At 42.0% G+C, this 23,129-nt stretch overlaps 2 protein-coding genes across 2 annotated transcripts in view; one reads left to right on the plus strand and one right to left on the minus strand.

Annotated features, from left to right (window-relative positions):
* The window catches only part of LOC134535096 (beta-galactosidase-1-like protein 3), a 62,301-nt gene extending 47,869 nt beyond the window's left edge, over positions 1 to 14,432 (minus strand). The window contains exon 1 of the mRNA XM_063373971.1: positions 14,328 to 14,432. The gene's annotated coding sequence lies outside the window, so the exon portion shown is untranslated. The remainder of the gene's footprint in view (positions 1 to 14,327) is intronic.
* Positions 4,064 to 23,129, plus strand: part of LOC134535398 (uncharacterized) — a 49,064-nt gene continuing 29,998 nt past the window's right edge. The window contains exons 1-7 of the mRNA XM_063374471.1: positions 4,064 to 4,070; positions 6,215 to 6,391; positions 7,754 to 8,201; positions 9,203 to 9,361; positions 14,264 to 14,563; positions 17,658 to 17,841; positions 20,271 to 20,427. Of these exons, the coding sequence (XP_063230541.1) occupies positions 4,064 to 4,070; positions 6,215 to 6,391; positions 7,754 to 8,201; positions 9,203 to 9,361; positions 14,264 to 14,563; positions 17,658 to 17,841; positions 20,271 to 20,427 (1,432 nt within the window). The remainder of the gene's footprint in view (positions 4,071 to 6,214; positions 6,392 to 7,753; positions 8,202 to 9,202; positions 9,362 to 14,263; positions 14,564 to 17,657; positions 17,842 to 20,270; positions 20,428 to 23,129) is intronic.

Genomic DNA, 23,129 nt, shown 5'->3' on the forward strand with positions numbered 1-23,129 from the left:
AAACAACAATGCAATCGCCAAAATTATGGACAAAACATCCAAACAAACTTTCACCCACTTTTTAACCCCCATTAGAGGAAGTATTTTTTTAATATATACTTCCTTAGTGCTCATCTATGTTATATAAGCATACTCCTGTGTAAAATTTCATTCATATAGACCCACGGCGTAGTAACCGGGGGGGGGGGGGACAGGGGGGACGTGTCCCCCTGAACTTATTGGGTGGAGGGGACTGTCCCCCCTATCTTTCTAGCCGTGATATTTTTATTTTATAATATTATTCTGCCCAACTTTATTTGTAATTTCTTCACTCTCAAATTTAACTTAAGGAAGCAATAATAATTTTAACATCGATGTATCCAATGGTTAGATACAATAACTGCTTAAAAAGCGCTGTTTTGCACTTTTAAAATCAAAATTTTCCTTTGGAGGACCCCGGACCCCCCCCACCCCCCCCCCCAGGTCTTAGTAAGAGGGGAATCGGTTTACATGACATCAAAATCATTATTTGTCCCCCCCCCCCCCCAACTTTATGAACACAGCTACGCTAATGCCTTAAGCTGTACGTTGTTTTATACATATTATAGAGTAAATTACTCTGTGAATACGAAGTCATATGAATTTCCTGTTGCGCATTTACGGTGGCTGCAAGCTTCGAAGGGCGCAGAGCTAATGACGTCCTTGCAACTGGACCGCTGAGGAGGAGGTGTGATGGAGAGAGAGAGAGAAAGTCGCGCCAGGTTCAGGAGCGCAAACACACAATGGCGCTGAGCACAACTGTTAACCCCCCCCCCCCTCCCCTTCTATACAGTACATGACAGCAGAGGTGTTGGAATACGAAAAAAGCGATCGTTATAGCGGGGAGCTCGCGGGCCGGTGAGCTTGTGCGCCGATAATTTCTTGTTGGTTTTCAATTAGTCTTCCTCTCCCCCCCCCCCCTCACCAACATCACGCTCCTAGCGACCCCGTGAGTAATGACTTGTCGCGATGATGACGTCTGTGTGGTTGCCCTCCGGGAATGAAAAAAAATAGGGGAAAAAAAACACAAAAAGCTTGGGAGGGTGGTTTCGGGAGACGGCGCGAGGGGACCATCGATAATCGATACGTCATTAATCGGCTGAATTGACGTGGAAGGGTGGACGTGGTTGGGTGGGGGGGTTGTTTGTGGGGGGTGGAGAAGGAGGGGAGGTTCAGTGTGTGTGTGTGTGTTTTCTCGGGGAGGGGGTTTGGGGGTCCGCTTTTTGACTCCGGGCAGAGCCGCTGGGACATTTGCATGTAATTGCCGGAGGCCGCGCGGGCTGTTTGTTGATACGAGAGCAACCCCCCCCCCCTCCACGCCACCCTTGTGGTGGTTCCTGGGGCAGCAGAGAGGGCAAAGGGGGGGCAGAGTCGCTGGCTTTTATTGCGATCAGGTGAGAAGCAAGGGCGGGGGGAGAGGTGCGGGTTGGAAATATGGCCCTGTTTGCCGGCGACAGACGAGCTGTACCTCTCTGTGTCCCTCACTACCTTTGTCCTCCCCTCCCCACCTGTCCCTCCCTGGCGACGCAGACTTCCCCGGGCAAGAGTGCCCCAAAAGCCTTGTTTCCTCCATTATTCCGCACGCTTTATTCCCTTCGTTGCAGGTAACATTGTTTGAATCGACAATGTAACAACAGTTGACAGTTCATAAATGGTTTGATAATTTCATTAGGTTTTTTGAGTACCTTAAAGACACACCTGTATGAAATCGTGAGAAATACAATTTTGGATTAGCAATAGCATTTGGCACAGAACACTTAATTTTTAGGATATTATTTAAGGGAAAAAATTAGTCTGGTTTCCCAAACCTCTGAAAATCCAAGGTTTTTACACTTTTTGGAATACCTTTTTTTTTTCAGTTGCGGATAATGTACTAAAAATAATTATATTTATGAACAAGGCAGCATACAATCGTTCAATTCAAAACTATACACCGCATAATTACTTACGCTTTGTTAATTCTAGAATTTAAATATGAATTACCCTCACTAACTCATTAAAGTGACAAAATTATTTTTAAACAATGATCCATGGTTATATTATGAAAATATTTAATATATTGAGCCGAAACTCAAATCATACAAGCGTGATAACATAGCCCGGCCTAACCCACCAGATCGGCTGTGTCCTTATGTGTTTAAACATATAACTGTATTCTTCCACCCAATTTCGTAATTTTTTTTTTTTTTTAAATTTGAGGTTCCAGAAATGAAAGCGAAATTATCTCCCAGCCTCCAGCTAGGGGCCACAAGGCATTCAGTCATAAAGAAAATGGGTGCTTGTACATATTCACGCCCGTTAGAAGTTATTGTTACTCGACGTAAGATTAATAAAAAACTACCTTTAAATTTGCATGCAAATGTTAAATAGAAATAAATTAATAAAATGTCTGTAGTGATATTATAAATACGATTGGTAAAATATAAATTCAATCATATAAAATATTGAACTAAATACTCAGTATTCAATATTAATATAAACACGTTTATATAATTTATTATTTATTCTAGTGAAATAATCTAAATAAATTATAATTAGTAATGAAAATAGATAAATATGCTGAATGTGTATTAATTAATTTATAGAATATAATTGTTTGTTAAAAAATAATGCTGTATAATTTATAATGAAAATTAATTATACATATATGGGAACATAACTTAAATTATAAAAATACAATTGAAAATGTTTATAAATACAATTGCTATCACCAATATTCACAATAATAAAAAATTTTTTAATTATATGGATAAGTATTCAATATAAATCACTAAGCATTATTAATATTTAAAAGCACATGTATAATTTTTTTGTATGTATCTCTTTTTTTTTTTCATCCTGTGAAAATTTCGTTGCATGGTACGCGCGCAGCGTGAAAAAATCCACCCTCGTCATTTTTTTTTCATAATGTGCCTAAAGAAGTATAACTTCAAAAAGTCATGACGACATATTAGTTGTAACTGCAAACGGCAAAAAAAAAAAATCTTTACCCCGGTGTCACGTTACTTTACGTAATTATGTCAGTGACCGCTGACAGGCCTGACAACCGCCATAAATCTCACCTCGAGAGAAATGGATTGCCTTCGGTTGGCATTCTGACAGGTTAATCTTTTGTACGATGCTTATCTAGCCAGTCAGTCGCAGCCTGAGTGATGACGCGTCAGGGGTCCCGAGGAAAATGTTCTGTTTCCAATGAAAAAGTTGCGTTTAAGTAAACGTCCGCACCTTCTGCCGCTAGGAATGGTGGGAACGGCTTGTCGACTAATCAGTACACGTGCAGGGAATTCATCCCACGAGTTGGGTTTCCAATGACCTCTCGTATTCAAAAATAATCCTCCAAACATTCTACATGATTTATTTTGAAGTTATACTTCTTCAGGTGCGTTATAAAATAATGATGAGAATGATTTTTTTTTTACAATGCGCGCGCAACATGCTACATTAACTGACAGGATGAAAAAAAGGCTACAATTAAATAAAAATAATATATGTGTTTTTAAAACCGATACATTAGTGATTGATATTGAATATTGATTAATATAATTAAAAGTATTTATTTATTTTTGAATATTAGTAATAGAAATTGTATTTATAAACTTAGTTCAACTGTATTTATAAAATTGAGATTACGTTCTCGTATTATATTTAATTTCATTCGAAAATAATAATTACATTATTATTTAATAAACATTAAATTAACATACAAGACATATTATATTTATTAAATAAATTATTTCGATTAAGTTACTAAATATAATTATTATTTTATACACATGTTTATATAAATATCGAATACTGTTAATTTTTTGTTACAATGAATTTCAAAATAGTCCAGTGAACTAAATAAAAAAGAAGTATAACTTCTAACGTACTTTTATTCGTATTTTTGGTCAACGCAATAGAATATTAATACAAATTTTAACATTCCATCTTATTCATTTTTACGAACTTACAACCTATGTTGAACCAACATTGCAGATATATCATTAGGGGTCCTTATTTTAGTAAAGGAATTCTAGTTATAAAACAACATTCCAAGTTAGACATGAGCAGTGAGGAGACCTGCACAATCCACGTTATTTCCTGTCACCAGGCTAGACTTGACACACGTGTACATGAGAAAGTCAATGGATTAGTTGATTGGTTGATGCCACAATTTTCCTTCTGTCCGGACAGCAAATGCCTGGGTCAAATAAGTTTTGATTTAATACAATTTATTGGACATACGCCATTGCAGTTTTGATCTGTTTGTCACAAAAACTGCGATGTGGGCTTATTCCGTAGTTCGTTTTAAAAACTGTATTTTTATAAGAGTGAAAATGCTTAAAATGCTTGTTTTCAGAAAAAATTTTTGGTAAGAATCATCCAGTATAGATTTTTGGAAGCACTCAAAGGACATCTTTATATCCGTTTCTCCGCCATATAATGTAATGGTTAGAGACCGGAAAAATTCGCGGATTCATTTCGCGATAGGCTAGAATTCAAATAGTTATACCTCAGTGCTGCCTCTGCTATTGGCTCACAACTCACCTGGATGACTCTGGGCCAATGAGAAAAACTCAACTAAAGCAGCATGAAATCACAGACTGCTACGTTGGGACTTCTCACAAGACAGCAGCCAATGAGTGGGTGACATTTGAATGAGTGTACGTAGAACTATGGAGTTCATGCTGGAGGTCATTGAACCCGCGTATTTTTCAGGTCCCTAGTAATGGTTACCGATCAAATCTCACTGTCGCTCTACGCACGACGAGAAGACTGCACGCCAGTCCACAGCCTTTGCGCTTAGAGGCGATAACGCGCTAGAAGCACCAGCGAGCGTCGCACTTATCGTTACGCCTCACCTCAGAGTTACGTACGTCCGCGGATTTGTTGCACGGACAAGGTCGAGTGCAAATTTGACTCTGAGGAATTCCTACAGTAAAGCCTTTGCCACACTGTCACACTATCTTGTTCTAACATCTTCCAAGACAGTTGGTCGAATAATTTCCGAGGATTATGAAGACACCGAAAACGCCATCATTACATCGAAGTTTGTTTGCTAAATGCGCAAATAAATGACTGAGTTTCCATCAAAAATTTTCCAATCCGAATAGTGCTCAGCGGAAACTGAAACGACGAAGGACATGTGGGAGGCTAAAGAAGTTATGACTGTAAAATAATTATAATATGAATATTTCATATAAAGTAATTCATTTGGAAAAATAAAATACATGCATATAACGTCTTAATAATGTAGAACATTCATTTTATCATGCAGGAAGTACTAATAAGATTAAATATGCAATTTTTTTTAATTTACGAAATGCATACAAATCTTAAAGTTCAAATTGCATTCAGCTCGTTGAAGCATTTTTTACGTGACAACGTCTAATAAATCGATGAACTCCGGCTGCACGCACGAAAAAGTATCCCGTTACGCACATTGTCCCGTTGCGCTGTATCCCGTTACACTCACTGTACGCTTGCGCCGCATCTATCTCTCTTCCACTCGATTGGAACAACCATCGATTTGACTTTTTCGAGGCACATTAAACTTGAAACGCTCGCATTCGTTTCCTACTTTTCCTGTCATCGTCCTATCCTTGACAGAAATAACACAGATTGGAAGAAGTTAAATAGCAAACATGTATAGAAGGTATAGTTAAAATAATCTCTTCGTTAAAGAAATAAACATATTTGAATTAATGAGTGCAAATAAAAGTAAATTTATCAATTAAATTGTAGATTTCATTTCACTCCTTCTTTGTGTCCATACGAAATAGTGATAATTCAATAAAAATGATTTAATTTTGTTCATAAAAGTATGCAATCATTTCATCAATGTCTTGGTATGACGTTGTCACGTTAAACTATCGTCCGTAAACCGACTTTACAGACAATCAATTTTTTTTTACTTTTAAATAAATTTCAGTAATTAAAAGTTTGAGCTTGCTCAGTCCTGTAATATATATATTTTTTAACGCGAGACGTGTTTTGAAACATATTTGAGGTTATCCATGATACTTTATGTGATGGAGGAAAAAATTGGGAGCTGTATTTCGTCCAATGTCAGCTCTCAGACATTGCTGTAGTGTGTGGCTGAAGACGAACAATCGAGGGTGTGATAGATCCTCGAGCGGCAATAAACCGAGCGCTCCTTATCAGATCGGCTAAGGCGTCTTAATCCTCGCCGGCTTATGCCCTTCGCCGCCAGGACAATCGTTCTGCGCCTCTGACAATGCCGCGATAAGACTCGCGTGTCTCTGCGCGGGACAAGGTCCGTCCAAACTGATTCATGTTCGCCCAGAAGAGCTGACACCGTCCTCCGAGAAGCTCTCCGAACCGACATCCAAGGCTTCAAGTTCAGCTAGACTGTCCAACACAGCTGAAGGTAAGTTCCGAGCATCATTCCAGTTATAAGAACGGTGAGAACATTTGCATGAATCATGGGTTTCATATTTCAATTGATTGACGTAATGTTAGTTGTATAGGCCTATAAAGTAATTCATTTGGGAAAATAAAATACATGCCTATAACGTCCTAATAATGCAGAACATTCATTTGTTCATGCAGGAAGTACTAATAAGATTTAATTTACAATTATTATTATTTTTTAATTTACGAAATGCATACAAAACTTAATAAGTTCAAATTGGCATCCAACTCTGTGAAACACTGCTTTCTAGTCTTAATCCAGCTGTTTACTTCAGCGTTCTACCGAGTGTCACTTCAGCTCCTACGCGGGGGAGAACTACTTCATTTCCTCTACTTCGCTCTCTTACACCGAGAATCACTGTCTCGTCATTCGGCCGAGATGTCGAGACGATGTTAGTTAGCGTTGCTGTGCGACATTCGTATCTACGGTCGATTTTAATGGGTGAGTTTGCGTCTGTGGTATGTTCGTATATTCTTTGTGCCAGATTTGAAATGAAGATCAAAAGTTAAGATTTCATAATAAATTAAAATAAAATAATTATAAATGAAGGTGTTGTGTATATACTTAAAAACAGTGCCAGATCACCGACAAAATTACCAAGCAGCTTACCGCGGCGCCATCTTGAAGTCCACTGCTCTACCAACGAACAGTGTTGCCAGATGACTACTTGCAGGAGTAGTATCCATCCGCCGAATCCCACGATAAGCACAACACGTGTATTATTTTACCGATCAGAAGGGGTATTTGAGGAGTGACCCGGGAAGACAGGAGCACCCCGAGAAACCCCACCGGGCCCCATCTTCCACTAGGCTAGGCCCTCCTGGGGAGCCAACCCGAGGTAGCTTCGGCAGAGGAAGCCACTGATTCGAACACTCTTCACCTGAGTCAATCATCTCGATCAGTGAAATAATTCTCCCTTGTAGGCTACTCGCGAACCAACATATCTGTGATGTTCGCGAGGATTTAGGAGCTGGAGTTAATGAAAAAACGGTGGCATATAAACTAAATCGTGTGCGCGGAAAAGAAAAAGAAAACAGGAGGATTTCATTGGCTCCTGTGGTGATCCACCCAAAAACCTAGACACACGCAATTTAGAACAGTCGTAGCTCAGAATTCTCGAGAGAAAGAGAGGGGAAAAAAAATCCACCTAACTTGGAACTGTCATAAGTTAGAATTGATCATAGATTAGAAACACGCAACTTCGTAACATAGTACTAAGATACTTTATAAACACTACTTAGAACAGGCATAAGAAAGTGTGTTAGTAAGCCGGCTCCGATGAAGCACTTGTAGCTGTGAAGGAGCGCTGTCGCGCAGGGATGGTGCTGGCGGCGCTGCTGGTGGCGACCCTGGCGGCCGCGGCGGCAGGCTCCAGGCTGGATGAGTACCTGCTGCCCAGCAGCGTGGTGCCGCTGCGCTACGAGCTCCGCCTCGCGCCCTACCTCGACTCCGGCAACTTCACCTTCGACGGCGAGGTGACGATCCGGGTGCGCGCGGCCGAGCGCACCTCCACGGTGACGCTTCACCGCAACGACACAACCGTGGACGAGGCCTCGGTGCGCGTCAGCCCGGCGGACTCAGGCGCGGCGCTGGGCGTCGTGGCGCAGGACTACGACGCCGTCCACCACTTCCACCGCATCTCGCTGAACGGCTCGCTGACCCCGGGCCAGGAGTACGACGTGCACCTCGCGTACCGCGGCCACCTGCGCGACGACATGCAGGGGCTGTTCCGCAGCTCCTACGTGGACGGCGCCGGCGAGACGAGGTAGCGCCCGTCACAGTCCGGCCTCGCGCTTCGACGGGAACAACGAATTGCCACTTGAAAGGCTATTAAACGCGTTGACAACGCCTTTAACTGTCTGTGAGACGGTTGGAATGTCTTTGACGCAGGTTGACTGTTTGTGACACAGATGACATGTCTTTGACGCAGGTTTGTTGTTTGTGACGCAGGTGGAATGAATGCCTTTGACGCAGGTTGACTGTTTGCGACGCATGTGGAATGTCTTTGACGCTGCTGGTTGACAGTTTGTGACGCAGGGTGAATTTCTTTGAAGAAGGTTTGTTGTTTGTGACGCATGTGGAATGTCTTTGACGCAGGTTGACAGTTTGTGACGCATGTGGAATGTCTTTGACGCTGCTGGTTGACAGTTTGTGACGCAGGGTGAATTTCTTTGAAGAAGGTTTGTTGTTTGTGACGCATGTGGAATGTCTTTGACGCAGGTTGACAGTTTGTGACGCATGTGGAATGTCTTTGACGCTGCTGGTTGACAGTTTGTGACGCAGGGTGAATTTCTTTGAAGAAGATTTGTTTTTTGTGACACATGTGGAATGTCTTTGACGCAGGTTGACAGTTTGTGACGCATGTGGAATGTCTTTGACGCTGCTGGTTGACAGTTTGTGACGCAGGGTGAATTTCTTTGAAGAAGATTTGTTTTTTGTGACACATGTGGAATGTCTTTGACGCAGGTTGACAGTTTGCGACGCATGTGGAATGTCTTTGACGCTGCTGGTTGACAGTTTGTGACGCAGGGTGAATTTCTTTGAAGAAGATTTGTTGTTTGTGACACATGTGGAATGTCTTTGACGCAGGTTGACAGTTTGTGACGCAGGGTGAATTTCTTGGAAGAAGGTTGGTTGTTTGTGACGCAGGTGTAATGTTTTTGACGCTGATTTAATGTGACGCAGGTGTAATGTATTTGACAGAGGTGGAATGTCTTGAACGCAGGTTGACATTTTGTGACGCAGGATGGATTGTTTGTGACGCAGGTGGCTGGCGGCGACGCACTTCCAGCCATGCCGGGCGCGCAGGGCGTTCCCGAGCTTCGACGAGCCGGCGCTGAAGGCGCGCTTCAAGGTCAGCATCGCGAGGACCCCGGACCGGCGCGCCCTCTCCAACATGCCCGTGGTCAGCGTCTCCGAGCCGGAGTGAGTTCCCCAAGTCCGGTTCCCCTGTTGTGTCACGAGAAGCCTGAGATGTACCATCGAGTTCTGTCCCTGCCCGAACACGCCCGAATATTCACCTTCCGCCAACCTCGGGATTTGTTATATTTTTTTCGCAGGAAAAATGAATTCAAATATTAAAAGTGGTCGGTTAGGCTAGCTATATTAAAACAGTTTACAACACTTATGGACGGTTAGTTAGGTTAGTATAGCTACATTAAAATAAACAGAGAAATATAAATTAATATAAATAAACCCGAGGTTGGCCGAAGGTGAAAATTCGGGCGTGTTCGGGCAGGGACAGAACTTTATGTACATCTTAGGCTTCCCGTTGTGTTACACACAGCTGTGGGTAGAGTAATGATTTCTTTATTCACTACAGAATTCCCGTTACACGAATCTACCCTGCTGTGGGGGGAAAGATTATCCCGGATCAAGTGACCACGGTACTTGCTATAAATATGTAGTATCGTACATTATTTACGAATTAAGTCTTGGAATTTTTGTAGTTGGTAGACACCATCTAGTAGAGTATCCATGAACTTGTCTTGAGACTACATAAGGGCGTAGGCCTACAACTTACACCTGTGTGTAATATTAACCACATAAGTATTGAAATTTAATCTAGGGGTGATGTACATATATGCACTCCCATTTATAGTCCGTTAAGGTCCCATGACGCGAGAGCTTCTAATAAACATTGGTTAAGGGCACCGCCCACCCGGGCACACACGCGGTGCGCAGAGCTTCAGGAATAACAACGCGATTTCAAAAATTATCAAGATATCAGAAAGGCGTCTGCTTACGAAAAGCATTTAAGAGTTCTCTGAGGGCCGGAAAGTACTTTTTGATTTTGGATGAAGTTATTAAATTGTATTTTTAGAGGAGTTAAAATGGCTAAAAACGCATGTTTTCAGAGTAATTTTTAGGCGTAAAACAACCATTACAGATTCTTGAAAGCACTTAAGGGACTTGCATTACATCTTTATCTTCATTTCTCCGCCATATAACGTTACGGTCACCGCTCAAATTTCACAGTTATCGTGTGACGACGAGAAGACTGCGTGCCAGTCCAGAGGTGACAACGTGCTAGAAGCACCAGCGAGCGTCGCGCTTATCATCCCGCCTCACTAACACACATACACCCCTGACGAGGCGGGCCCCTTAAGGGGTGTATCTGTGTTAGCATTGAGTATATATAATGTATAGAAGTCGCGAGCCCAGGTTATATTTTCTGTCCGGTCTCTCAGAAGAATTGTTGTAGTTCCAAGCTCCGCCGCTGCGATCGCTTTCATCGCTGGGTATCAGCCGTATACGCCCCTGGTGGTGTTTGGCAGAACTTGGTTAACCAGCCCAGTCGTGACATCATCCTTCACCTCCTCCCCCCCCCCCTCACACACACACACACACACACACACACACACACAACCAACCCTTCGAAAATCCAAGACCAACGATTCAAATTACCCGGCAGGTCTTATCAGCATCTTTAGGCGACCTTGAAGAGGAGCTTCCTTTACCGTCGTTTGAGAATAATGAAATCCCAAAAGAAGCTAGCCACGGAAATCACTGAATGATGGGATTCTGTACCCGAGTGAAGTGAAAATTAGCTATTAAAACTTTGTATTGGGCCAATAGTCAGTGTTCCGTTCAAAATATGGTTTTATTTTTAAAATACTTATTTTAACTATATTTCGCGTTTGTACAAATTTACTTTTAGATATTGGCAAGGAAAATCAACATACCTTAAACAACCTTCTCTTATTCAACGTTATCTATTAAGTAGTAAAAGGGGTAGATATTATTTTAAAAAATAAAAAAAATGGAACTCACTAAATAAGTATTGGCAAGATATATATAAATTCAATAATAAAATACGCATATTAAAATTTTTTGTATTTAACTTTTTTCGGTAATAAAAATTCAGGATGATTTTGGTTTAATTGGTTTACGTATATTGCTATATTTTCTCAATCACATAGAAAAGGGAAAAGAGTACATCAGTGAAAATTCAAAAATTTAGTTTAAGTAATACTAGCCATACCAAAAAATCAATATGCGAGATAAGAAATTTGGTAACTGCTCTACATTTCAAATAAAAATGCATTGGTTTCATGAATACCGAAATGTATGCGTAATAAGGCATATTATGTTATTATCCTAAGCATGACTATAACTAAAAAAATTACAGTAATTTAAAACGATGGCAGTCTTAACATACAATAAGTGCGCGAGTCTTAGTTTATATTTTAATTGGCTTCTTCGTCAGATGGAAAAGAGTTAAGATTTCATCAAGGAAAAATATATTCTCAAAGTCACTAAACCGGGAGATAGAAAATAAGGTAGGTACCTACTTAATTTTAAATAAAAGTTAAAATAGGCTTACGCTAAACCAATTAAAAATAAGTCGTAAAAATATTTTTATTTATTAAATATGTTCTATACTTGACAGTTCTTTGTGTATAATTCTTCAAAAATCTTTGGAATTTAATACATATTTTTCTTAAAATGGTAGAATATCAGCAATACCCGGAAATTACGTGAGCAAAGCCACGGGTTATTAGATATACTTTTTCTATAAAATAAAAACAACTATACATTTGTAGTTCACGAATGTGATATTTTGTTTATTGCTTCACAACATTCATTTGCCAGTCTCAAATTTCATCGTACCACTTGTCAGAAATGTCACCAAAAATGAGAGATAGATTTTTTTTGACGAATTTCAATTACGAGGAAACCTTTCGCAAGATTTTTTTCTTCGCAGTAGTCACTGGGACACCATTAATTTAAATCCACTAAGATAATAAAATTGTATGTATAATGATTTGTTTTTGTATATTTATATAACTTCCCAACCAATTTTTAATGATTTTCATGTGAATAAAAACTTGTAAAGCAATTTAATTAACTGTGTCATAATTCTTCTGATTAGATGGAAATACAAACTTTTCATCCGTAATATACGATGATAAATATATTTATTATTGCAAAATAGTATTCACTGTTCAAATGCAAATTTAAATAGATTATTCATACATGTTTCCTGCTAATTAATGGTTTAACATAATAATTTTTAGTATAAAATCGTTTTTCTCTTGTGTTAAAATGGGTTGCTAAAATGAGGAATTATAAATTTATCACTTACTAAGTCCGTTCACAGATTTACACAAAACAGCAATGTAGATAATCTTTTTTGGTAGTTTCTAATTTTCTGCCCTGAATAACATGAATTTGGTTGAATTCATACCAAAGTGAATTTTTTGAACAACTTAAATTGATGTCATAAATAAATATTTATTTTATAATAAAAATCCACAAACTGTTTTTAAAATATAATATTTATCACACCAGATGGAATAATAAACAAAAAATAGCTTGTTTATGTTGTCTGTGTTTAAATAATTGTATTATATTTCATGGAAATAATATTTACCTTTCGGTTATTAAAAGAAAATATGTTTGTATTCAAAATACTTGCGCATCGTTTTTACGAGCATAACTTGTGTATCTAACCTCAAAGCAAGGAATATAAAGAGTGGCAACTCAATGCTATAACAAAAACTCTTATTTTCTTTGGAGATCCGGTAAATGTGCGTTATTTATAAGCAACTTAACATAGTAAATCGTTAACTTTTCAGATCTATGTTGGCAAAATTGATTTTTTTTTAGTGGTCATTCGTTACTGGGAATATTCACCATATAACGTTTAAGATTATTTATTTTGAATTACGAAACAACCAAAACATTATGTAAAAATGCTTCATCTTATGTTAAAAAAAATTATAAACTGCATAGCCACAAAGTATGACATCATACCATTAGTTTCAGTTACTAATAACATTACGTGCACGCGTTTGAACAGTCATCGCAACCATAGTTGTTTCATAGCTACCAAAAGCATTCAACGTTGTCAAGAATTATTCCAAATTATGTTTTGCCATTTTACTCAATGCGCCACTCCGTTAACACAACATTTTATAAATTCTGAACTACGAATGTCAGTATTTTTTTTTACGTTATTACGTTTAAGAAATTTCTGTAGTTTTCTTATAATTAAAACTTAAATTTTGATGTTGGCATCTTTTAACCGCACTTTTATTTCGGTGGCCGTACTCCTCCAATTCAGTTGCGCCCGCCCGTATCTAAGCGCTCGGATTTCAACAAAAGGCACCGCCTCTCGATAGAGTGAGACAGAGAATTACGCGCATGACCTTGAAAAAAGCGACGCTACAGCGCTCTGGCGTGGAAGCTGGTAACTACGAGCACCCTCTTGTGGAAAGAAGAGCTGTCTAGCGGCGGAGCTAACAACTACCACAGTTTTGGATCCGAAAATTGGAATAATAAATCCTATCCCCTCGCGACTTCTATAAGTTATATATATTCAATGGTGTTAGCGAGGTAGATTGATAAGCGCGACGCCCGCTGGTGCTTCTAGCGCGGTGTCGCCTCTAAGCGCAAGGCTCTGAACTGGCGCGCAGTCTTCTCGTCGTCACAGGATAACAGTGAAATTTGAGCGGTGACCGTAACGTTATGTGGTATAAAAATGAAGATACAGGTGTAATGCAAGTCCCTTAAGTGCTTTTAAGATTCTGTACCGGATGTTTAACGCCTAAATATTAGTCTGAAAACATGCGTTTTAGCCATTTTAACTCTTCTAAAAATATAGTTTAAAAACTTAATCCAAAATCAAAAGTACTTTTCGGTCCTCAGCGAACTCTTAAATGCTTTTCGTAAGCAGACTTCACTCGGATATCTTGAGTAGTTTTCAAATCGCGTTGGTTTTTCCTGAAGCTCTGCACACCGTACGTGTGCCCGGGTAGGCGGAGCCCCGCTCTTATCAGGTGGCACACGTACAGAGCAGGACTCCCGTGTCCGGACCCGCAGCCCCAAGTTCGGCGGCATGATCTGGGACGAGTTCGCTGAGACGCCCATGCCGCTGTCCACCTACCTGATGGCCTTCGTCGTGTCCGACTTCACCAACCTGACGGCGGACAGCCGCCTGAGCCTGTGGCAGAGACAGGACGCGCTCTCGCAGGCGTCGTACGGCGCCTCCGTCAGCCCGGACATCCTGCGGACCCTGGAGAACTACACGGACCTGCACTTCTTCCTGCCCAAGATGGACGAGGTGGCCGTGCCGGACTACCAGTCGGGCGCCACGGAGCAGTGGGGCCTCGTCACCTACAGGTGCCCGTCACGCCTGCGGCTGTCCACGTCGCAGTCGGCTGCTGAAAGCACTAGTGATCATGACTTGATGCTAAGCACATGTATGTCTGTAGAAGAAAACTACAAAAACAAAAATGACAAAAACACAAATTAAGCAAAAAATCGCTGTTGTCAGGATATTAACACCACACAATACTCCACAACAGGAATATGGTCAACAAACAAAGAAAAAAGCAAAGAAAAATGGACTAGCTGAACGAAAAAAAAACCACAAATAATGACAGCACAAAAATATTGAACCCAAAAAAATTCAGCAAAACAGTCAAAACGAGACAAAAACATGACAATTTTTTTGGGTTCAATAATTTTTGTGCTGTCATCATTTGTGGGTTTTTTTTCGTTCTCTTCTGTTTTTTGGAAAACTATTGTGTTTGTTTCGTCTTTTCGTTTCACTGTGTTTTTGTCTCGTTTCAACTGTTGTGCTGAATTTTTTGGGTTCGGTATTTTTGTGCTGTCCTCATTTGTGTTTTTTTTTTTTCGTTCGGTTAGTCAATTTTTCTTTGTTTTTCTTTGTTTGTTGACCATATTCCTGTTGTGGAGTATTGTGTGGTGTTTATATCCTGACAACAGCAATTTTTTGCTTAATTTGTGTTTTTGTCATTTGTGTTTTTTGTAGTTTTCTTCTACAGACATACATGTGCTTAGCAATGGCGTATGTCCAAAAGCTTACATCAAGTCATGCACTCCCATTGCACAAATCTTTCAAAGATAACTAATGATCATCCTCCACTTGTCAAGTGATGGTACAACTGCCGGCTGTGCTATCACATAGATTCTGCTGAGAATTTTTCTCCACTTGTCAACACCAGTTAGGTGGTGATGGCTGTATCAGGTGAACTTATCTAGGATTTCCAGTAGAGCTCAATTCTTTTCACAACTGGAACTTAAAATTGAAAGGAAAGGATCTTCTTTCTTTTATGAGGTCACGAAGAGGTTTTTTTTTTTAAAAAAAAAAAAGCACAAGCTGTGTCCCGAGTGTCACTATCATCGCGACTTGCGTCCATGAGCCAACACTTTAGCGAAAAATAAATAAACTAATGCACAATTTTACAATAGCATTCATAATTTAGACCCTACAGCAGAACGATTCCTGGTGTTCAAACAAAGGTCATTAAAAAAAACTGTGTAATTGACAAAATATGTAACAGATATGTACGTTAAATGTTATCAAATTACAGGGAAAATTTCACAAGGTGGAGCTTAGAAATGACAAATCCCTCACTTATCACGTCTTCAGATTGCGCGAGTTCATTTAGCGCGATGTTAATTTTATTGCCCCAGTCTTGAAAAGCACGTCTGTATTTCAGTAAGTAAGAAATCGTCAAGTGAAAAAGAAAAAAAGTCGGGCATAACGCCACGAAGTCTGCTTCAACTCGGTAAACAACAGTATTTCACATGGAAAAGGTTGTTAAATGAATGGTGCAATGAAGGAAAAAAAATCACGGGTCTGACAATATTGGTGTGAACCAAGCGGTAATACACGTTTAAATACTTTAATTTTTGAAACAAATTAAAATGTAAATATCCGGACAGTAATATCGGTTTCACTGCCAGTAAAGGATGGTTTGGAAACTTCGTGGAAATTTACGCGACTTGAGTTAAAGGTCACGTCCGTGTGGGCAAGCCAACCAGCCAACTGGCGTTAAGTACGTAACTACCTAACTACCGTTACATGGTTTCGTATTTACCATACAAAGATAGATTCTAAAGATAGAAGATATGACATATTTATCGTTGAGTGTTATTATAACGTAAATAATATTTTCCAATACATTTTGGAACAGGTTAAGTAGATTAGCTTTTCCATTTATGGAGACCAAAGCTTCCGAAATACGTGATTTCGAATAACACGAACTTTTTTAGGAACGCATCAGTCGTGCTAAGTGAGGGATTGGTTACCAGTGCGCCGTGGTGGTTCCAGGGAAAGACTGATCCTGTACAAGGAAGGCCAGCAGAGGAGCTGAGTGAGGGATTGGTCTCCAGTGCGCTGTGGTGGTTCCAGGGAAAGACTGATCCTGTACAAGGAAGGCCAGCAGAGGAGCTGAGTGAGGGATTGGTCTCCAGTGCGCTGTGGTGGTTCCAGGGAAAGACTGATCCTGTACAAGGAAGGCCAGCAGAGGAGCTGAGTGAGGGATTGGTCTCCAGTGCGCTGTGGTGGTTCCAGGGAAAGACTGATCCTGTACAAGGAAGGCCAGCAGAGGTGCTGAGTGAGGGATTGGTTACCAGTGCGCCGTGGTGGTTCCAGGGAGAGACTGATCCTGTACAAGGAAGGCCAGCAGAGGTGCTGAGTGAGGGATTGATTACCAGTGCGCCGTGGTGGTTTCAGGGAGAGACTGATCCTGTACAAGGAAGGCCAGCAGAGGTGCTGAGTGAGGGATTGGTTACCAGTGCGCCGTGGTGGTTCCAGGGAGAGACTGATCCTGTACAAGGAAGGCCAGCAGAGGTGCTGTGTGAGGGATTGATTACCAGTGCGCCGTGGTGGTTTCAGGGAGAGACTGATCCTGTACAAGGAAGGCCAGCAGAGGTGCTGAGTGAGGGATTGATTACCAGTGCGCCGTGGTGGTTTCAGGGAGAGACTGATCCTGTACAAGGAAGGCCAGCAGAGGAGCTGAGTGAGGGATTGGTCTCCAGTGCGCCGTGGTGGTTCCAGGGAAAGACTGATCCTGTACAAGGAAGGCCAGCAGAGGTGCTGAGTGAGGGATTGGTTACCAGTGCGCCGTGGTGGTTCCAGGGAGAGACTGATACTGTACAAGGAAGACCAGCAGAGGTGCTGAGTGAGGGATTGGTTACCAGTGCGCCGTGGTGGTTCCAGGGAGAGACTGATCCTGTACAAGGAAGGCCAGCAGAGGTGCTGAGTGAGGGATTGGTCTCCAGTGCGCTGTGGTGGTTCCAGGGAGAGACTGATCCTGTACAAGGAAGGCCAGCAGAGGTGCTGAGTGAGGGATTGGTTACCAGTGCGCCGTGGTGGTTCCAGGGAGAGACTGATCCTGTACAAGGAAGGCCAGCAGAGGTGCTGAGTGAGGGATTGGTTACCAGTGCGCCGTGGTGGTTCCAGGGAGAGACTGATCCTGTACAAGGAAGGCGTGTCGACGTCCTCCCACAAGCAGGCCATCGCGCTCGTCATAGCGCACGAGTTCACGCACATGTGGTTCGGGAACCTGGTCAGCCCCAAGTGGTGGAGCTACCTGTGGCTCAGCGAGGGCTTCGCCAAGTACTTCGAGTACTTCGCCCTGGCCGAGGTACGTGCGTGTTGTGGATCTGCGGGTCTCCTCTCTGCTGAGGTCAGAACTGGAAGCCACCGGCCTCGATCGGGGTCGTGAGCGCATCAACCCCTGACTCCACCACATTTATCCACGCAACCAGACACCAGCACTCCACCACAGCCGAGATGCCCAACAGCTACCCATTTACCACAGACTCCAGTAGTAGCGGATCCAGAGGGGTGGGGGGCTAAGGTGCTCAAGCCCCCTCCAAAAGCATCTGGGTCCACTATTGTTTTAGGGTTTGCCTTGATAAAGCCTAGCCGCAGCTGGGTCAAGCCCCTCCCAAACCACTGGACTCCAGAATCACTTGCACCCCAAATACACATCAAAAACGTACACACAGACACATGCCAAGAGGCAATGGGCGGCACACCGCGGCCTGGGACTCTTTGCGAGCCCCCCCCCCCCCCCCGGCACAGACAGGCACAGACAGGCACAGACAGGCACAGACAGGCACGCGGACCGGGCAGTGATGACAGTGTCAGTTCCGCGACGTACAGGTCGCCGACTGAGCTGTCCGCATCAGCAACTGGTCTGAGTTGGGTCCATCCTTTGTTAGCGATCGTTCTTGGATCATTCCAGCGAGTAAATGAAGAACAAAACCCGAAACGTTTTTTAAATTGAAAAACTAAAATAATTAAAATCTAAAGACAACATTTTTATAATTTTTTTGGAACTTGGACTGTTAGTTTCGAATAGAGCCTCCAACAATGTGATATTTTTTTATATTACGATATTTATGTAACCATTCGTCGAACCATTACAACAATGAACTGTTATGCACTTGTCGAATGCATAACGATTGAGACTCTCAATTATGTAACTTTAGCTTTCGTGATTATAGAAATGTCTCTGGAAAACTTGTTTTCTAGATCCGTGTGTTAGAGGACTTATATCCTGGCTGAATTCACGCCCAGGTATTCATGTGGCAAATTCTTGATTGCCATGCATCGCCTATTTTGAACCAAGATCCTCGGAGATATTAGTTGTATGTCTTGCTTTTGGTCTGATTTTCAATAAGAAATTTTATTAAAATACCATCCATCAGTTAATAAATTAAAATTCCCCTTTGGCTTTGTGAACTTTTGTTAACGCCATCCGCCACAGATGGCAGAACCGTGGTTACTCATTTCCGTTTCACATGGACTTGAGTGATATAAATAATAAATACTGTTGTTAAAGTATAAATTCCTTCAAATGAAAATTATAAATAAATACTCGGTATTCAATACTAATATAAACTTTTGTGTAAAGTTATTATTTTTTTAATAAACTAGTCAATATAAAATTTAATTAATTATTTAAATCAATAAATATGCTGAATTTTATTCTAATTTATAAATTTTATTTATTTATCATAAAATTTTAATGAAAATAAATTATACACATGATATCATAACTTCACTTATATAAATACTCTTGAAAACGTTCGTAAACAGAATTTCTTTCACTAATATTCACAATAAATAATTTTTTTTAATGATATGGTCCAGTACTCAGTATCAATCACAAAAATACATACCCATATGTTTTAAAAAGCACGTATATATTAATTTATTTGTAAGTACCCTTTTGTCATTAAGTCACTATTTGGAAGCCTTCTTTTCACAGACCAGAGAGCCAAACTCCCGATCGTGCATCTTCGGTTTTTATTTTTATTTTGGGCAACTCATGACAACTAATGGTAAATTAGGTTGGGTTAGCTACATTATAAATACTTTAAAACATTGTGGACGGTTGATTTGGTTAGGATAGCTACATTAAAGGTACTGTGAAATCATGTAAACGGTTTCCTAGCCCTGGATAGCTACATATTAAAAACTTTATTTGCTAAGCAACCTTCTGGGAACTTCGGGTGTGGCTCTCTCGTCTGTGAAATCTTTGAATATATATACTGTATAGAAGTCGCGAGTGGATAGGATTTACTCTACGTTTTTCAGGAGCGTATGATGAGCAGCTTGGGAACTTCACCGTAACGCCCTGTATCGTCTTAGGTTGTTATTTGCACGTTAGAGCGCAGCACTGTCGCCCGCTGTCATTCCCCGCACCCCCCCACTAATAATTCACTGCAGCTCAAGGTCGTTCCACGGGAGTTTGTGCGTCACAAAACTGTAGGGATGAGAGGTGGGGTAGAGGGTGGGTGGAGGACAACGCATGTTTGAGAGAGGGGGTGGGGAAGGGGTGTTTGAAGAGTTCGACACTTGTCCGCTAGGGACCACCACAAGTCGATGCCCTAGAGATGGTGGCGATTGCGGCGGTGAATTAACCAACTACCTCAAACCGTATTAGAAATTGTAACCTGGGCTGGCGAATTCTATACAGTATATATATTCAAAGGTGAAATGAAGGCTTCCCATTGGCCGACACGGCGGAGCGCGCCCGCTGATTGGCCGGCGGCGCCGCAGGTGGAGCCGGACTGGCGCCTGGAGGAGCAGTTCGTGCTGGCCTGCGTGAGGGCTGCCCTGACCGCGGACAGCTCCGGCTCGTCGCACCCCATGACGGTGGAGGTGGCCGACCCCGACGAGATCAGCGCCATCTTCGACACCATCTCCTACCAGAAAGGCACGTATGCCCCGCGCCTGGACCTGACCCCGCGGGGTGTCGGAGCTGTTGCCGGCTCTAGTATCCCGAGACGTGATCCAACAGGTTCCCGGAATGGGTGCAAGGATGCGAATGTTTGCATGTTGTGGTACAGCATGCAGTTTTATTGGTGACTGTTGCAAATATTCCAAACTTTTGTCAAGTAAGCTACGGGTTTCTTCTTTTGATGCTTGAATCTCTAAACCCTCTGCAACGTCACTTTCAGATGATTCTGAAGATACCTGTGCACCTACTTCTTGAATATTATACAACCTATTCCTACATGAGGGGCATAATTTTTTTACCAGGAATTAAATTAAGTCCCTTGTCAGCTGTTTTTCTGTAGTCTCTCCGCACCAAGTGGCAATCCTCTGCCTCCACGTGGGCACCGCTGCTGGGGGCGAATCGTGGTGACAATTGTTGGGATGGGTAGCCTCAACCTCTGGTCATAGCATCGCCTTAACTGGAGAGGACAATGCCGGGCGTAACCCTGCCTCAGTTGCATCCTCAATTGCATGTATGGGCAAAGAAATGGTGAATCTGCGGGCAACAGCAGATGCGTTTGAAACCTTTCCAGGGGGTTCGACGGCCGAAGCCTCGGCGTTTCGGCCCCAAAGGGCCCCATAGTGAATGGATCAGTCCTATGGTAATGGACGGACCATGAAAGGCGCCGCTGTGTTCGGGTGCACCCGGGATTTAAAAAAAAAAAAGAACTATAAACCGCTCGACTAGGTGTGATACGTTCCCCTAGTCCAGTGGTCGGGGGAGGTACCGAGGCAACCCCGAGGCCCTCCAGTATACGCACCGTGGTTGTCATGTCTAGCCAGGGCTTCCTGCGATCGCCGCCGGATGAGTTCAGGCACTTCCGGGCCTTAGTCGGCTGTAAATGTTCCGGGCCGAGGTACGGCAGGTCGGAGGGTAGTCCGAGGAGACGAGGACATCCAGTGGAGTGACTCTGAACAGTGGCAGTCGGTTAGCAGCTGACGAACAGTCTGCCGAATCGACGCCAAGTTGGTAGTAGTACGGGAAGGATCCATTAAGTTTGAATGGTGTCCCGCTGAGGTTTCCTCCAAGGCCCTGGATTCTGATCGGATAGGACCCGCACATGATAGTGGTGCTCCGATCGCTTGGAGCAGGCTCTAAGGGTTCTCTAGCCTGATGTGTAGTGGCCCGGACAGCTAGTAGAGGTTGTATAGGCCTCCACCGGACCACGGGTTCACTGGGTGCTTTGAGGGGTCCTAGGGGTAGGCGCCATCAGTGCTGATAAGGTCCAAGGGCTAAGGACACAGCCACTTGTCTGGTCAGCCGAGTGAGGCGGGGGGCCGAGGTGGTGTCTATGCTGGGACGGGTAGCCTCAGCCTCTGGACATAGCCGGATATATAACACCTCTCTTGTTACGCGTATACGACGTATCCGTATCCACGGCCGTGGGGGCCCCAGGCCGGTAGGGCCACACGGCTGAGAGGGCTGGGTCAACATAACAAAATGGGGAGCAATCCCTTACTTAGAGCGAACAGTTTGAATGGGAAAAAAAATTGTAGTATATAACATAACTAACCAATCTGAACAAACATGGATATGCCATATCACTTTTATATACAAAATCATGTGTAACATTTACAAAACAACACACAATCATTATGTTAGCTCACATGAATGTGCTACGAGTGTGGGTTAAAGCCTTCTCAAAGTGGAAGAATAATTAACTTCTCATATTTCATCTGTTGCCTACTAAGTAATATACTTTCTTTATGTGTGTCCATTAAAATGTGAAACATGCCACATATACATTTTCATGAGAACAGAACACGCTTATTCCTTTTCATTAGATTTCTGCCCTTCCAAAAATCCCAGTTATAAAGCAATAAAGACAACAGAAATTTAATTTTCTGTCGTGTGACAGATGTGATTTCAGTGCAATCTGTTGGGCCATGTTGGTTTGTGTTGTGAACCCAATGGCTGTATAGTGTTTCAGTTGTTCTAACGAAAAATATTTACATGCGAAAAAAAAAATATTTACTCGGTTCTATTGGTTCTTGTCAAGATCCACTGGATTCATTAGCTTTTATTGTAAACTACATTTGAACAGAAAAAAAAATGTGCTGTCTATTGTTGGTTCCTATTGAACCTATTTTTTTGTAGTATTTTGTTGTATGTTGATATTTTTAGTGGTTTCTGTTGTAAGACATTGTTAGATTCTGTTGTATTTGTGTGAATTCCATTTGATTCTGCTGAGTTTTGATAGTTTCTGTTGAGCGTGAGTTACACGGCTAAAACTCCTATGTTATTCAGGAAGATGCGCTTCAATCAAGTATTTAACGGTATTTCAGGATGTAAAGATTTAATCTCACACTCTTCGCTCGTTTACCAAGAGTTTCATGTAGGTTCAACGGGCTTATCGGAAGACGATCGAGCTATAAACCTGTCTGTATCTACGCGTGTGGATTAGGCAGCTTTGATGCCCGTCGACGCCTCTTTACTCCCTGGAAAACATTTCTACAATGTTTCAACAACGTCTTGCCGTAGCCTACGGATAATGATTAGCATGTTAATTGAACATTCACGACAGCGCTTAGCGTAAAATCGACTACTTTGATGTGGGATATCACAGCTCAGTCATTATTATTTGTTTTGTCGGAATTGGACTTTTCTCGCTTGCTTTCGTTCGTGCTGTATGCACGTAG

This window comes from Bacillus rossius, chromosome 8 (assembly GCF_032445375.1).
Source record: "Bacillus rossius redtenbacheri isolate Brsri chromosome 8, Brsri_v3, whole genome shotgun sequence".
NCBI classification, from domain to species: Eukaryota; Metazoa; Arthropoda; class Insecta; order Phasmatodea; family Bacillidae; genus Bacillus; species Bacillus rossius.